Source organism: Leuciscus leuciscus (genome assembly GCF_965113295.1).
Source record: "Leuciscus leuciscus genome assembly, chromosome: 1".
Lineage (NCBI taxonomy): Eukaryota > Metazoa > Chordata > Actinopteri > Cypriniformes > Leuciscidae > Leuciscus > Leuciscus leuciscus.
This window is the reverse complement of record NC_138725.1, coordinates 19,882,330-19,899,405: the sequence shown is the minus strand read 5'-3', so window position 1 is coordinate 19,899,405 and position 17,076 is coordinate 19,882,330. Positions and strand designations below refer to the sequence as shown.

The following is a 17,076-nucleotide window of genomic DNA, read 5'->3' as shown; positions in this document are numbered from 1 at the left end:
CCTGGAAGAATTAAAATTGTATACTTTTTAGTGTGTCTGACGGAGTTGACACAAATCCAGTTCTGAAGGGAAACATGTTTATTTGTTAAAAATGTGTTTTTATTTAGAACCTGTTCCTTTACATGGTTAAATAGCTAAGACCTCTCTCTGCAGAAACATATAACTCTAATTGATATAGTGTGTATTTTTAAAAAAAGTTTTTTTAAACGCGTTTTGTCCTGACTCTCAAGAATCAGTGATATATATATATATATATATATATCCTTTTTTAATGATTACTTTATTCTTATTAAAAATACAATAACCAAGTGTATGCATGCTATCATAATCATTTCTGTATTCATTGAGTGGATCAAATATATATATATATATATATATATATATATATATATATATATATATATATATATATATATATATATATCCATGTACCCATATGGTTTCTGTGTTTAACCATTTTCTTTTAGGTGTATTCCAATGTGTGCCCTTGGGTCGTGTTCACATGCAAGGGTCCTTTTGATGATGATTCTCTTGGGATTCAGAGAGCGGCGAGAGAGACTCTGCACCCATGTGTTGCTCTATATATCTGTCTGAGTTGACTTGTATAAGTTTGAGGGTCAATTTCTACACCATTTCATCTGATTTTCATTAAGTGAACATCCTCATGTGTATTTCTCTAGGGAGTAAAGGGGGATATTATCGTTCCTGCTTTCTGAGGAGTGAAATGTTTTATCAGCTTGTTATGGTGGACTGCTCTTCTGATAATGAGCTCAGGCCTTCTTCAGCCTTGAAGAGAACTGTTGTTCGTCAGTGTTCTGTGTGTGCGTTTGATATTCGTTGCAGGTTTTGAACTCGTGATATACAACATTTAGACTCAAAGACGTCTTTCTCGTACCCTGGAAGGTCACCACAGACTTAAATATTGTAATTGGGCAACAACTATTCTGATTATTGACGATATACCCACTTATCTATCAAAAATGAATTATTGTTTAGACTTTATGTTCTCTTAGCCAATCAGAAGTAAACAATTGTGTAATCTATGTCCTTGAAAAAGGTATAATTGGTGTGAGATTTTGTGTAAGGTAGAGTTGGCTTACGACCTCCTCATGAGAGTTTGACACTGGCTCTACCAATTTAACTGCAAACTATTCTTCAGTAAATTTTTACTTATTTGATTGAACTTCACAAAATCCTGGTCTTCTTTCATCTTATCTGGTCTTGGGCCTTACAACTGAGAATGAGAGGCATTTTGTACTGCCATTATTACAATTCCTACAGAGTTGACATGCCATTCTCAATGGGTACTTTTTCTGGATGACCATCACTCTGTCCACATCAATCCACAGACATTATTCATGACCATAGGTGATAGTAGGAACGTAGTTTGACTGGTCAATTTCTTCACTCTTTTCGTTCCATCCTTCCCTCACTCGTGAACAAGACCCCAAGATACTTGAACTCCTCAACTTGAGGCAGGAATTCTCCACCAACCTGAAGTGGGCAAGCCACCCTTTTCCGACTGAGAACCATGGCCTCGGATTTGGAGGTGCTGATTCTCATCCCAGCCGCTTCACACTTGGCTGCAAACCGTCCCAGTGCATGCTGAAGGTCCTGGTCTGATGGGGCCAACACGACAACATCATCCACAAAGAGCAGAGATGAAATCGCGTGGTCCCCAAACCTGACACCCTCCGGCCCCTGGCTGCGCCTAGAAATTCTGTCCATAAAAATTATGAACAGAACCGGCGACAAAGGGCAGCCCTGCCGGAGTCCAACATGCACCGGAAAACAGTCTGACTTACTGCCGGCAATGTGAACCAAACTCCTGCTCCGGTCATACAGGGACTGGATAGCCCTTAGCAAAGGACCCCTGACCCCATACTCCCGGAGCACCCTCCACAAGATGCCGCGAGGGACACAGTCGAATGCCTTCTCCAAATCCACAAAGAACATGTGGATTGGGTTGGGCAAACTCCCATGAACCCTCCAGCACCCTGAAGATGTCATGAAGATGATTTGTGTTATAAAATATTAGTTTTGTCATGAAACAATGTAAATCTGGAGAGCATCAGCATGTTCTTCATCATGAAGAATGAATGATGAATCAAGAATAAACACCAACCTCTTTGTTCCTCAGTATCATGATGTTTCATTCTGCAGGTTCTGGATCAGTGGCGTTCTCTCTGTCCTCTCCTTCCAGATGCTTTCTGGCAGTTCTGCTAAAAACAAACAAGTTTCATTTCTTACAGACATGATACGAGAGGAATAATCAATATTTCAGACACTGAACTAAGTACTAAGACTAATCACATGTTGAAAATCTATTGACCTTGATCATGTAACTTAAGATTATCAGGTTTTGTCGAAGCCACAACAACACAACAAACAAACCTAACATAAAGTGCCTAGTGCTGAAACAAGCCAAGGTTTCCTGAACATGAAAATGCTTCATATTCAGAACACGTCGTACAGATGCATGTGCTGTTTACTCTGATGTGGTATTCCCTTTGTGTAACTTATTAACCTTTATTTAACCAAGCAAATCACTGAAGAACAAGCTCTTATTTTCACCAACAGCTTGACAGGAGAGTTAAAATCTACTGAAAGACATTCAAACATACATTACAAAACACACATACACATTCATTTAAAACATTTACAAGCTGTGATAAAAACACTCACTAGTAGTTTATTAAATGCAGAGATTGAAATAAATGATTGTAATTTCAATGACTTTTGTAGCACATTCTTATATTTAATGGTTATATCCTTATCAGTAAATGTTAGAAAGTCATGTGTGTATTTCCATTTTCCTTAAATGCTTGTCCCGAGAGCGAGTGAGTCTCTGTTCAACTTTACAAGGCGAGCTCCAGGACCTCAAGTTGATGAAGAGCAATAATTCTGACTAAAATATACATTTGTTTATTCTACATTAATCTACATTGTTCATAGAAGATTAACATGAAGGATTTAAAACCTACATTTAATGTCTATGAAAACAGAAACTATAACTAATGTGTCATATAAACAGAGATGAGTTCTAAAACATTATCAATAATTCTAATAACATGCCAGATGAGATGGACTTGGTAATTGCGATGATGTATTCATTGTTTTGTTTACTTTTCTGAAAATACATACATATAAAAACGTTGGTTTGCCAAGTATAAGTTTTCCTACACTTTGAAACGTTTAGTTTTACAAATGGGGACAATCTTTGAAGCATGAACAAATCATGGTTTTGGTCATCACATTAAAAATAACATTAAAACTGGATATATTTAAAAAAAATTGAAGAGCTGGAAAAAGTGTGGAGGACTTGAAAGTCCTTGATTAGTGCTTGAATTTTACTCTCAAAAGGATGTACGAACCCTGAAATCAATAATGTAAAAACATTTGTCTATTTCTGCCACAATACCATGGTTACACTGAGCATTACTACATTAAATCCACAGTGAATATTGGTGATTTGTGGACTTAAAAGCCTTAGAAACGTAAAACTTCACAAACTTGTTCGTTCAAGGCACAAAGTTTCTCCTGGTTTCCAAGTCAGTGCCCATGATTTACTCACTCTCAAGTCATCCTAGGTGTGTATGACATTCTTCTTTTAGACAAATACTATTGGAGTTATATAAAAAAAAAAAAATGTCCAGGCTCTTCCAAGCTTTATAATGGATTACAATGAATTTCCATTTACTTGCAGTCTAGAGCCCTGTATAGTGCTTTATTTCTGCTTTTACATGAGCGCCACCTACTGTCAGAGAGTTTTTTTTTTTTTTTTGACAAATTACAGATTCCTGTTGGTTGAACACGAGTTAATAGATATCAATCAATCAACAAAATGTCCTGTGCTCACCACACACCGGCTATAGGTGGAGAGGAGAGATTTGGCTATAGAGTGATGTGTGTCTAACTTACACAGAAGAGACTTTGTTGCTCAGCACATGAAAATAAACTACTTACTGTGATCTCAGACTGTGTTGATGTGGTTTCTCCACTGTATGGATCTTCATGTGTCGCTTCAGGTGAGTTTTAAAAGAGAAACTCTTCCCACACTGATCACACGTGGGCGGCTTCTCTCTGCTGTGGATCCTCTCGTGTGTTTTCAGATGTGATGAGTGACTGAATCTCTTGTCACAGTGTGAACACTTGTAAGGTTTTTCTCCAGTGTGGATCCTCTCATGTGTTTTCAGACTTGCTGACTGACTGAATCTCTTGTCACAGTGTGAACACTTGTAAGGTTTTTCTCCAGTGTGGATCCTCTCATGTGTTTTCAGACTTGTTAACTGACTGAATCTCTTGTCACAGTGTGAACACTTGTAAGGTTTTTCTCCAGTGTGAATTCTCTGGTGCTGTTTTAAACTGTTTGCTGTAGTAAAAGTCTTCTCACACTCAAAGCACATGTACTCTCTCACACCAGTATGAATTTTCTCATGTGCATGTAAATATGGCAGCTGTGAAAAACTCTTTCCACACACAGAGCATGAATGCGGCTTCTCCTTCGTATGAAGTGTCAGGTGTGTCTTCAGGTGTGATGCACAGATAAATGTTTTGCCGCATTGATCATATGAGAATGGCTTCTCTCCAGTGTGGATCCTCATGTGTCCTTTAAGGTGTGAAGATCGACTGAAATCTTTCCCACATTTATCACACTTAAACGGTTTCTCTCCAGTGTGGATCCTCATGTGTCGCTTCAGGTCACTTTTAAAAGCAAAACTCTTTCCACACTGATCACATGTGTGCGGCTTCTCTCCAGTGTGGATCATCTCATGTGCTTTCAGATGTGATGATCGACTGAATCTCTTGTCACAGTGTGAACACTTGTAAGGTTTTTCTCCAGTGTGAATTCTCTCGTGCCGTTTTAACTTGTCCGCTGTAGTAAAAGTCTTCTCACTCTCAAAGCACATGTACTCTCTCACACCAGTGTGAATTTTCTCATGTGCATGTAAAGTTTGATGACGTGAAAAACTCTTTCCACACACAGAACATGAATGCGGCTTCTCCTTCGTATGAACTGTCAAGTGTGTCTTCAGGTTTGATGCACAGATAAATGTTTTGCCGCATTGATCACATGTGAACAGCTTCTCTCCGGTGTGGATCCTCATGTGGCGCTCAAGACCATCTTTGCTTGTGAAACTCTTTCCACACTGAGTGCAGGTGAAAGATTTCTTGGCTCTTCTTTTCTTTAAAAATGTCTTTTTAGTCTTTGAGCGACTCGAAGGTTTTTCTCCAGGTTTGACATGATGTTCCTCCTCCACTTCACTCAGTTCTTCTTTCTCCTCCTTCACTTCACTCAGTTCTTCACTCTCCTCCTTCACTTCACTCAGTTCTTCTCTCTCCTCCTTCACTTCACTCAGTTCTTCTCTCTCCTCCTCCTCCACTTCACTCAGTTCTTCACTCTCTTCCTTCACTTCACTCAGTTCTTCACTCTCCTCCTTCACTTCACTCAGGTCTTCTCTCTCCTCCTTCACTTCACTCAGTTCTTCTCTCTCCTCCTTCACTTCACTAATTTCTTCACTCTCCTCCTTCACTTCACTCAGTTCTTCTCTCTCCTCCTTCACTTCACTCAGTTCTTCACTCTCCTCCTCCACTTCACTCAGTTCTTCTCTCTCCTCCTCCACTTCACTCAGTTCTTCTCTCTCCTCCTTCACTTCACTCAGTTCTTCACTCTCCTTCTTCACTTCACTCAGTTCTTCACTCTCCTCCTCCACTTCACTCAGTTCTTCACTCTCCTCCTTCACTTCACTCATTTCTTCACTCTCCTCCTTCACTTCACTCAGTTCTTCTCTCTCCTCCTTCACTTCACTCAGTTCTTCACTTTCCTCCTTCACTTCACTCAGTTCTTCACTCTCCTCCTTCACTTCTTCACTCTCCTCCTTCACTTCACTCAGTTCTTCACTCTCCTCCTTCACTTCACTCAGTTCTTCACTCTCCTCCTTCACTTCACTCAGTTCTTCACTCTTCTCCTTCACTTCCATCAGGACTGAAATGAAAGAAAAATGTATTAAATAAAATTGTCAGTACATCAAAATAATTAATTGAAAGAAATATAAATTGTGATGTCTAAAATCTAAAAGTGAAGAAGTGCTTGAATGTTTCTAACATGAATGTTCTTCAGCATCATGAATGAATGAAGAATAAACACCAACCTCTTTGTTCTTCAGGATCTTCAGTGTGTTTCATTCTGCAGGGTTCTGGATCACTCATGTTCTCACTGTCCTCTTTAATAAACTCAGTCTTTGCAGATTTCAGCTCTTCCTGATGCTCTGTTGCTCGTCTTCACTTGTAACTGATGGGAATTTACAGCATTTATTGGATAATTGATGTGGGAGGAGCTTCGCTGACCATGTGACTGATGTGGGAGGAGCTTCGTTGATGATGCATTTGGTGTGGGAGGAGCTTCACTGATCTGCCCAAAATCTAAAATATATCAGTTACTGAGTTTGTTTTTATACTAAATGACACTTCTATGCAACAAATAAATGGCACTTCGAAAATATTATGATAATTTGCCGAATGCATTTTTATAAATTGATTATATGTCCTTGAAACTTTCCTTGAATGAGGTAAATTTATCTTCCAATTATTATTTTTAAAACATTATCGAATCTGAATCCAGGGACAAATCCCATTGTTGCCATATTTTGACACCAACTTTGAGATTGTTATTTATTTTACTAAAAACGCACTAGACTTTTCCTTGCACTGACCTCCATTCATACGCGTGTGAAAGTGGGACACCAGAAACACAAGCTCAAGTGAATAACCCTGTGAGAAATAACAATTCATTCATTATTTGTATTGCTAATCCTAACATTTTTCTGTTTCTTCATTAAAATACAGGTATCTAGAAATAAGTAAAAGAATATAACTAATTTAAATTCTTCCAAATATTAATAATGGTAAGAAAAACAGTTAAAATCATCAACACAGAAATAAATGTACATATAGTAACCAACAAATCCCCTCAGTCTGCTGACACCAATGAAATGAGCTTTAAGTGTAATTTTACAGGAGATCTGAGGACATCAGCATAATAAATGAGGTGAAAACAGGAACTATTGTCATGAAATAAAGAGTGTTTTCAGCAGATCTGTTATATAAATTACAAAGGTTTAATTGGCATCTTTATTTCAAACGACCCGACCGACCGCGACCCGAATATCATTAAAAATATTTTTGGCTGACTCGTAACCGCGGGTGACCGCAGGCACCCGCTCATTTCGGATCAACCCGCGCATCACTGGTAAGGCATTTCGGAAATGTCAACAGGATGAGTGCATCAGCGCGCACGGAGCAACAAGCACACTTAACACAGGCGCACATGCACGTGTTTTGTTGTCATGGCTACATAAACATTTCCACACATAGGAAGACAGATGTTATGGTAATATTTTACATGTATTTTAATCACAAAAACGAACGTTTGCAACAAGTGAAATTATCAGGCACATTGGCTACCTACATAATAAGCTGTCTTAAATTTAAAATGTTCAATGCCTTATCGCGCTGATGTGACCGAACCCGAACATAATTTCGAAATATCTGTCCGAACCCAGCCCTACCCGTCGGGTACTCGCGAGACGCGAGTATCCATCCTCTACTATGGACGTCTGTGTTTTTTCTCCTCACGCACGCAGCAAAGAAGCTGCAGCTGTCATTTGACAGACACTACAGCGAGATGGCTGCATGTGCGAGCACAAGTGATGGCGCTGATCCACTTGTCCGTGCGACACTTCTGTCGTGCCGCTCTCCACTATATTCCTATGGGTGAAGTCAAGCGACTTTGTCGCGCCCGCAAAGCATTCCGGGAAGGCGGCGCTTCATTTGAAAAAATGCTGCGCGTCAAAAAGCTGGCCGTTGCCCATCTTTATGCAAATGAATTCCGTTGAACGCAACGCGGCTAGCCAATAGAAGTAGAGCATATGGAGACGGAGGGAAGTCTCTTGCAAGTCCTCTGTTCTAATACGCTACATTTTCCGCTCGGTCAAAACCACGCCCATAGCGGTAAACGCCCATCAACGTACCAATGTGGGGAGGCATCGCGACGGACAAGTGGATCAGTGCTCTGATACTGTGGCCGCCGGTCCACGACTGGTAGAAAAAGATGACGCGAGGAGTGAAATATGGAAGTACTTTCCATATCGTATAATCGCTGTTCATATTTTTATTCAAAGTTCAGAATCAAGATAAAGTTATTACCGGTAACTCTTATGTTTCTTATGATAACTGAGATAATGCTCTTAAATTTATACTTTTTTTTTTTACCTCAAATTGCTCCAATTCATTTTTGATATTTTGATATTTCAAATTTTATTCAAATGTTTAATATATCTGCTGTTCATGTTCATTTATTAGCGTGTTATTTGATTAGAATGTTGTCCCGGTTTTAAAATAAAGCACAGCAATGATATTTGAGGGTGTTTCTCCCTTTTCAGGAAAAGTATCGGAAAAGTATCGAAATCGCAATTCTTGACTTGGTATCGGTATCGAAACAACAATTTTGGTATCGTGACAACACTATTTCCTACTTAACTTCCTAAAGAACTGTAAAATACACTGACAAATCATGTAATCTGAAAAAAAAAATTCACTTTGAAATAAACACTTCACTTTATATTACTCTTTCAAAACTTTATTTCAAAACAATCCAGAAATTGAAATTGTAACCTTAGTCTGGGATCATAAAAGTGGTTTTATCAAATTAGTCATTAAAATAATAACATTTTATTAGGGGTGTAACGATACGCGTATTCGTATCGAACCGTTCGGTACGAGGCTTTCGGTTCGGTTTTCGGTACGCATTACGTACCGAACAGTTCGTTGGACCATTTTTTCTGCCGACCAAAATTTCGTTATTTCAAATGAAGGCGCGTCGCGGGTGGCAAGCGCGCTCATAGAGGCTGGCGCGACCACAACATCAACTGGCAAATGCAATGTAAGGAACGAAACTGAGCTACTCTTATTGTGTTTGTGTGGACCGTTTATCAGTTTTGACCTGTGAAGCGGGACTCGCGAGCCCTATGCGCGAGCCTGATCAAGCAACACCACACAGCGCTAAGAGATCCAGACCAGTAAAGAAAGCATTTGAATTTCAAATGCTTTTTGAATTCGCCACTGAAGTAATAACATCGCTGCAAGATCTAGTGAGAAACATGCACATTTCTCTGTTATTAACGGATCAAACAGCACTGACGTGGAAACCAGGAAGAAACATCGTGAACTGGCCAGTGTCCACAGATCAGCAACATTCACCGTGGAATGGATTTGCTGTAGTAACACTAACTGCAAGGTATGAAAGTTTGTCAGGAATAGTGGGCTATAATGCTTTCAAGTAACATTACGTCGGTTTTATTTTGACATTATGAATACAATTGCTGCCCTCAAATGTTAATCTGAACTAAAATAAACCTTTGTTTATAACTAGCCTGCTACTACAATATTACATTTCATTTTGTCCAAGGAGCTGTTTTGTTTTGTTTTATATGCTCATAAGAAGAGTCAAGTATAGCTCCATTATTGCTCAGTAAAAAAATCAACAACAAAAAAGCAAATCAAAAAAATAATAAAAAAAATCATACTTTATGATTATTTATGATTATTTCATTAAATAAAAAAAATAAATTTAATTCAAGGAAATTTCTCTGGCATTTATTTATTTTTGCTGTATGGAAAACGTACCGGACCAAACCGTACCGAACCGTGACACAAGTGTATGTATCGAACCGAACCGTGAATTTTGTGAACCGTTACACCCCTACATTTTATATGTGCAGAAACTGAAAATGATCAGATAAAGATCACCACAAAGCACTATTGTTCCCAGAGTAAAACACTATTCATATTTATTAGTATTGATTTAATGTCTCACGTGGCTCATTATAGGCTCAATGTAAAACATTTAGCAGTATATTTTCCTTTAAAAACATATATGGGTAGATGACAAATAAGGGTGAAACAGCATTTTTTAAAACAAAGTTCTAAATTGCTTAAGAATTGTATGAATTTGTAAAGTACAAATACTGTTGTTTTTGAAACTGTTAGAGGTTAGCAGATTTTTTTTCTCATTATGTAATTTATTAAGCTTTTCTCACAGCTCCAGGCAAAATATGTCCTGCGGTGTGACATGACATTACTATAAAATTCAAATATTGAAATATTATTAATTTCAAATACAAATCAGGTATGTTTTATGTTTAACAAGTATTCTTAAAGAATGATCATTAAAATTTTTTCACAGCTGTTTTTCGATTATATTCTTTGCTTGTGCCATCTTTTACCACTCACTCCAGTGGAAATATTGTTTAAAATGAGAAAAAATATTTGAAAATGTTTATAATTTTTTTATATAGTTATATTATGCAATGTTTTCAAATGCATATCATTATTTAAGCTAGTTAACATAGTAAAAGTCGTTTAATTGTGTTTGAAGTGATGTCACACCACAGGACATCCCGTCACACCACAGGACAAAATGAGACACTGCATGAACATTTATGGTGAAATATATTGAATACTTTTGTAACAAACAAATTCATTTGCATCTCTATTTGAACATTAATGAAAATCCACCATATCAGTACAATCTTATTACTTAATGAATGAATTTGAACTAAAAACATAGTGAACAAGACATACTGAATAATTAACATTTTGGAGGTGTCAGATCAGACCCAGTCATAAAGACCATTCATTTCTATTTTTAACTTAAAAGACTAAACAAATATCTTGTTTCTCAGGGGAAAGTCATTAAAATCATGCTAAAATAATTAAAAGCATGTTAAAATCATCAATTCAGCTCTTTGAACAAAGATTCCAGTGAACAAGAGAAATCTGACTTCATCATTTCCCTGTACCTCCTTGTCCTTTCTTTACTCATGCCTAAAAACTGACAAATCACTTTAAAAACAATGATCAGTGACTGTTAACATACACATACAACAAACAAATGAAGACAGATATATATATTTATGCTTAATATATGTATAATATAGGTATATTATGCATAATGAAGACAGATATATATTTATGTTTAATATATGTATAATATAGGTATATTATATATAATATTTACAATATTTGTTTAATATATATAGAGAGACAGAGATATATTTATATTTATGTTTAATATTGCAAACATAACAGACGAGAATCTAGCTAGACATCTGATTTAATTATGTCACACTACAGGACGGGCTGTCACACCACAGGACTTTTTCACCTTTGCAGCCATTTTGAGTAATTGCTATACAAGACTGACCTTGGGCATTACAGTAACTGAATAAGTTCATTGTTTTAAACCTGAATATGATTCTTTTTAAAAAATATTTTTATTTTTTCTCGAACTAGATCAGTCACACCACAGGACTATCAAAAATGGACACGTTCATGGTCTGACAGAAATGATAAAATATATCAAATTAATAAGAGATTAACACTCACATTTTAACCTCCTTAGCACATCCAAACATCTGGGGGACTTCCTGGTAGGGGGCTTGACTAAAGGACCCCTATGGCTGTCCATGTAACTGCCAGTACAAAAATCTAATATCCTATGTCACACTGCAGGACAGCATTTGTGTTTCAAAACTAAATGTACTGTAAATATTATTTTAGTACTTTTTAGCATTTTGAAAACTTAAGTTAAGTAAGTAAATGCATACAAAAAAATGCCAAGGCATTTATTAGCTGCTCCAAGCATACCTGCTTTATTTTACTAATATTTACATTTGATGAGTCATCAATGTTACAGTCACACCGCAGGACATTTTGCTATTCACCTTGAAATATGAACAACACCAAATAAATTTTACGTCCCAAAATCATAATATTTAAATAAAATGATGTTCTATGCCCCACTGGCATGTGTTGTTTTAATTGAGAAATGCAGTTCAATAAACATTTACACTTGATTACAGAAAAAACATGCGTCACGTCATCTGCCCATATGCATTTAAAATTAGTTTAATATTCTATATTAAATTGCAGCTTAATAACATTTAGATTTTTAAATCATTTTAATCAAACACTGGTGAAACAACCACTTATGTCTGTAATGGTGACTTGATAGCTAGGACTGTAACTGTAGCTAGTTGAGAATAGGTGACCGCTGTGGTGCATCGGTAAGAAGGCAATCCAATGCTCTAATGCTCTTCAATGGATTTATTGACAGCCAGCAGATGATTATAGCTGTCTTCCTGAGTGTACAGTATGTGTGGTTCTACAATAAACAATACAAAGAAAAATATCAGCATAAACGACAGTGCTGACATGATGCAATAAGTAAAGCTAATAAATGGTAATTAGAACAACTTTCCCTTCAAGTAACTTTAGCTGCTTTTATCAAATAGATTTAACATTCAGATTTAACATTTAGATTTAGATTTAATATTTAGATTTAACATTTAGATTTAACATTTAGATTTAACATTTAACATTTAGATTTAACATTTAGATTTAGAATTTAGATTTAACATTTAGGTGTAACATTTAATATTTAGATTTAACTATTTAAAATATCTCTAAGTTGACAATCTCTAAGTCATTTAAGTTGTAAATGTGCTAAAAAGTGACCGTCAATATGTCATACCAGTTTTTTAAACATTGTTTGTAAATTGCATGTAAATTAAAGAAAAGCCTTTTACTGCTGGGTCTCAGTAACAGCAACCCGAAAAAAACATAGTTCTCTATTACACAACCATTGTAAACACTACGATAATAACTATACAATGTCAGGTGAATACACACATAAACACACTAGTAGTGTAACACTAGTAATACTATGCATTAGCATAATGCTAGCGAACTTTATGCTAACATACTGCATTGCAACTGAGTATCCCAGAATAGACAACACCAAAATACACATAACATTTACACCAGGGTACTCACATGTTTCTGAACGCACACATGCACAGATAACGACACAGACGACAACTATGCACTTCAGAAATATCTACGATGTGCTGCCCGTGGTCACTCTCACTACTAACTCAAAACGAAACATATCAGACAGAGCAAACAGATGTCCTCTCGGTGACCCCAAAACGAAAGCGCTGATTGGCTGATCCCCGTTACCCCGAAGATAGGCTAAATAGCAAGTCCTTGGTGTTAACAATATTTGAAGTCAAATTTTGGTTCGTTCTAAAATGAGCAGGGATATGCAACTTTAGGTAATAAATAAATAAATAAATAAATAAATAAATAAATAACTTTAAGGACTCAGTTTCATTGATCATTTAAATTTTTTTTTTTTAAGAAATGTTTAATTGCTCAACATACAACAATTAAACCACTTTACAGTCTAAAGACATTCAATTATAAAATTTAAATGGCTCTGAAGCAAAGACATTTCAGATATGTTTTGAAGTAACACCACAGACGTAATATAACACTACAGATCATATTGCATAAAAGGTTTCACAATTAAAAGTTTACTGAGCAAAATAATGATTTTACAAGTAGGATTACAAGAAGTATTTACTCTGATAAAAGAACATTTAGAGAAAAACTGCATTAAAAAATATAATTTAAACAACCCGCAACCTGTTTCTCACTCTCAACTCGACTTTGTAATGCAAAAACAAGCTCATAGACAAAGGAGAGCAAACTGAACTGAACTAAAGTAACTGGCCTCTGGAAGAACTGACACTTTGCTGAACACGGTATTTCTAGTATTTGTCCCCCATCTCCTCTGGACATGAATCGCCATCACTTACAAATGGTTGTACAGAATTTGAATTATTTACATACTAAATATGATATTCAGTTCCAATCCCTTTTATTCACCCTAAAACCTAAGCTGGATTTGCTGGGTATCTGAACTTAAAGGGGTGGTTCGGGATTTTTGACATCGGACCTCATTTTTAAGTCAGCCTGGTTGTTATTCATCAGTGGAGACATTTTTTTTTTCAAAATTATCCAGTCCTTATATTTGGATAGTTAGCCGATGCTAGGCTAGCGCGAGTCAATGGTATATGTGTTAGCCAGCCATTAAAAAACGTTTTACCCACTCCACAGTGCACCAAACGCAAATCAATTATAACACTAGACTATCGATGCAAATGTCCGTTGAGAGAATAATGTTAGAAATCAAACTTACCTTTCATCTCAATGATCCCAAAGGAACTAGTTTCTCAGCAGCTGCGGAATTTTACTTTGCTCCGGTTAGTAATGCGGCAAAAAGTAAACACAGAACAGAAGCGCACTGTAATCAGTGTACCAGCGGCAGGTAAATACACTTGCGTCATGTGTGTACCGGCTCACTCGGTTGCCTAGGTAATCAATATCACTCCGCTGCTGCTGTAGACAAGGCTTATGATTACAGGGAACAAATTATAACTAATGCAATGTGATGAAAGGTAAGTTTGATTTCTAACATTATTCTCTCAACGGACATATACATCGATAGTCTAGTGTTATAATTGATTTGCGTTTGGTGCACTGTGGAGTGGGTAAAACGGTTTTTAATGGCTGGCTAACATATACCATTGACTCGCGCTAGCCTAGCATCGGCTAACTATCCAAATATAAGGACTGGATAATTTTGAAAAAAAAAATGTCTCCACTGATGAATAACAACCAGGCTGACTTAAAAATGAGGTCCGATGTCAAAAATCCCGAACCACCCCTTTAAAGGGATACTTCACCTCTGGAAAGATGAATGTGTATTTAAATTGGGTCATTTATGTAGTAGAAATGTGAAATTATTTTTGAATTTGGAGCTTTCTAGACTGAGAAAAGCCAGAAAATGTATTTTTGGCTCATGTGGATGAAAGACAACAACTCCCAGAATGCACTTGCTCCGCTGCCCTAGGAGGCCACTCCCAAGCCACGCCTACCGGTTAGAGAGCAGTTGAAAACAACAAAGCTAAGTCTCTGTGAGTCTGCCCGGGTTTTTGAGATCGCACAAAATGTCCGGGATTCGGCTTTTGCGTTCTACAGTCGCCATTCATCATGTTTATGGTGGCGAGCAGGACGAGACTAGGGCCATGGGAGAACGACACGAGGCCGGTGGCATGATTACTGATGAGCGACACCTGTGAGACGCGCCGGTCTCGCATCTCTCATGGAGGAGCGGGTATTTTTTTAGCAATAGTAAAACGCACATCAACTGATCACTTGTTAAGCGTTCATGTAAACACTACATTCAGATTCACCAATCGGAATGAATTCAGTTAGATTGAAACAAAAGGTGTGCAAGTAAACAATGAATGGCGACCGCAGAAAGCAAAGCCGAATCCCGGACATTTTGGACGATCTCGACGGCCGGACATGTCCGGGAAAAAGAGGATGGTAACCCCTACTACTCAGCTTTCTCCACAGAATAAGAACCCGATAGCTTAGCTTCCAAAAAAGATGGCTGACACTGTGTGTACATTCTGTGAGTGAGATCCCACCCTCTATGGGCGGGTTGAGAACATGCGGAACAGCTTCTCCTACTGGCTGTAGCCAAAAGTGTTGCGTCGGGCGCAAGAGTCATTTATCCCACCAGTATAATAGCAACAGCGCTCAAGACCCGCCCACAAAGTTACTTGCGTTTCATGCTTGATACTTGCGTTTCAGATCGTTAAAATAGGGCCCATAATCACGTAGTGTTGATAACATTAACAATCTGAGAACAAAATATAACAATAATAATTTACACGGTTACATGGTCGAGACGCAAAACTCACAGACTGCGGTTTATAAAGCGACTAGAATTTTTTTGTGCGCAAAAACAACAACAACAAAAAATAACAACTTTATTCATCAATTTTTTCTCTTCCCTGTCATTCTCCTACGCTGTTTAAGAACGCAGACTCCGCATGTGTTGTGCTGATCACATGACCAGCGTCGGCCAATGCATGTGATCCTGACGCAGAACTGGCCAATAACGAGGCAGAGTTCTCATGTAGATCCCGGAAACACTGCACTGTGTACAACAACACATGTTGGAGAAGCGTGATCAGAGCAGAGGAGCAGTAAATGAAGATATAAACAAACCCAAAAATGTATGATTTCTGTGCTTTTCACATTCACTATGTAATGCGCTTGGATTTAACTAATTGCTAAATTGTATTAAATGCTGCATAAACTAGTTTCAGAGCTCTGTACAGGTCATTATACAAAAACATCTGCATCGTTTTAATTTGAAAGTTAGTTTACATATTTATATAAACAATAAATAAATTATTATTATATAAACAATAATTGGGGAACGTTCTATATTTGGTAACTATTACTATGTTAATATAAAAAATTGTCTATGTTGTTAAAAAAATAACTATCCTGTAACCTTCTGGGAACATTATTTTATTGTTGCAAAAAAATTAAAAGAGCATTCCTAGAATATTATTATTTAGTTCCCAAAACAATAACAAAACAGGGACCAAAAACTAACATTAGGGGAACGTTCTGTGTTTGCTGGGAGCCTCTGAAGCAAACGTAATACTTGGCTGAAATTATGTCATTATTCCTGAAGCAAGAAGAATCAGCAGAAAATAAAATTGGTGTAGCGACACCAGCTCAAATGAGGGGAATGTACAACTATTGATTATTAATCATCAATTATTAAGTAAGAGTTAAAGGAGAAGTTCACTTTAAAAAAAACTTTTGCTGATAATTTACTCACCCCCATGTCATCCAAGATGTCCATGTCTTTCTTTCTTCAGTCGAAAAGAAATTAAGGTTTTTGATGAAAACATTCCAGGATTTCCCCCCATATTATGGAGTCCAATGGGACCCAAACGGTTCAAGGTCCAAATGACAGTTTCAGTGCAGCTGCAAAGGGCTTTAACACTAGAAGTGCCAGAATTCCATAACTACTAGAACTGCCGCGAGCGGTCATTTTGACCGTTAGATTCCAAACTCTATATCTTTAATGATACATACCCAATTGAGAGATTAATGCATTTATTGTATTAGGATATATTTTAAAAACAAAACAACACCAAACTTTACATTTAAACAAGTTTAATTATACATTTATAAATAATATCTGTAGATGTCCTGAACAAAATAACGGAGTAGCCTATGTTTTCATGTTTCCACTGTTCGATCGCGCCCGCCGACACACACACACACACACACACA

The 17,076-nt window shown here is 37.1% G+C and overlaps 2 protein-coding genes across 7 annotated transcripts in view; both read right to left on the bottom strand.

Moving 5' to 3' along the window:
• LOC309499596 (uncharacterized protein) overlaps positions 1-2,222 on the bottom strand; it is an 87,955-nt gene extending 85,733 nt beyond the window's left edge. For 3 of the 4 annotated variants that reach the window (XM_082170894.1, XM_082170893.1, XM_082170895.1), the window contains exon 1: positions 2,126-2,222. In XM_082170894.1, the coding sequence (XP_082027020.1) occupies positions 2,126-2,156 (31 nt within the window). In that variant the 5' untranslated portion in view covers positions 2,157-2,222. Of the gene's footprint in view, positions 1-1,494; positions 1,633-2,125 lie in introns of those variants that run through there. The other variant, XM_082170896.1, reaches the window with a different exon arrangement.
• Positions 2,126-13,012, bottom strand: LOC309498601 (uncharacterized protein; the record flags this gene model as incomplete). Of its 3 annotated transcripts, XM_082169409.1 has the most annotated exons (4): positions 12,895-13,012; positions 6,153-6,423; positions 3,967-5,986; positions 2,143-2,245 (listed from the first exon to the last, which is right to left on the bottom strand). In XM_082169409.1, exons 2-4 carry the CDS (start codon positions 6,208-6,210, stop codon positions 2,143-2,145), a joined length of 2,181 nt encoding a protein of 726 aa, XP_082025535.1. In that variant the 5' UTR covers positions 6,211-6,423; positions 12,895-13,012. The 3 variants fall into 3 exon arrangements, with proteins under 3 accessions (XP_082025536.1, XP_082025535.1, XP_082025537.1); XM_082169410.1 differs by lacking the exon at positions 12,895-13,012 and having other exon boundaries at positions 2,126-2,222; positions 6,153-8,719; XM_082169411.1 differs by lacking the exon at positions 12,895-13,012 and having other exon boundaries at positions 2,153-2,219; positions 6,153-8,718.
• Positions 13,013-17,076: the final 4,064 nt, after the last annotated feature.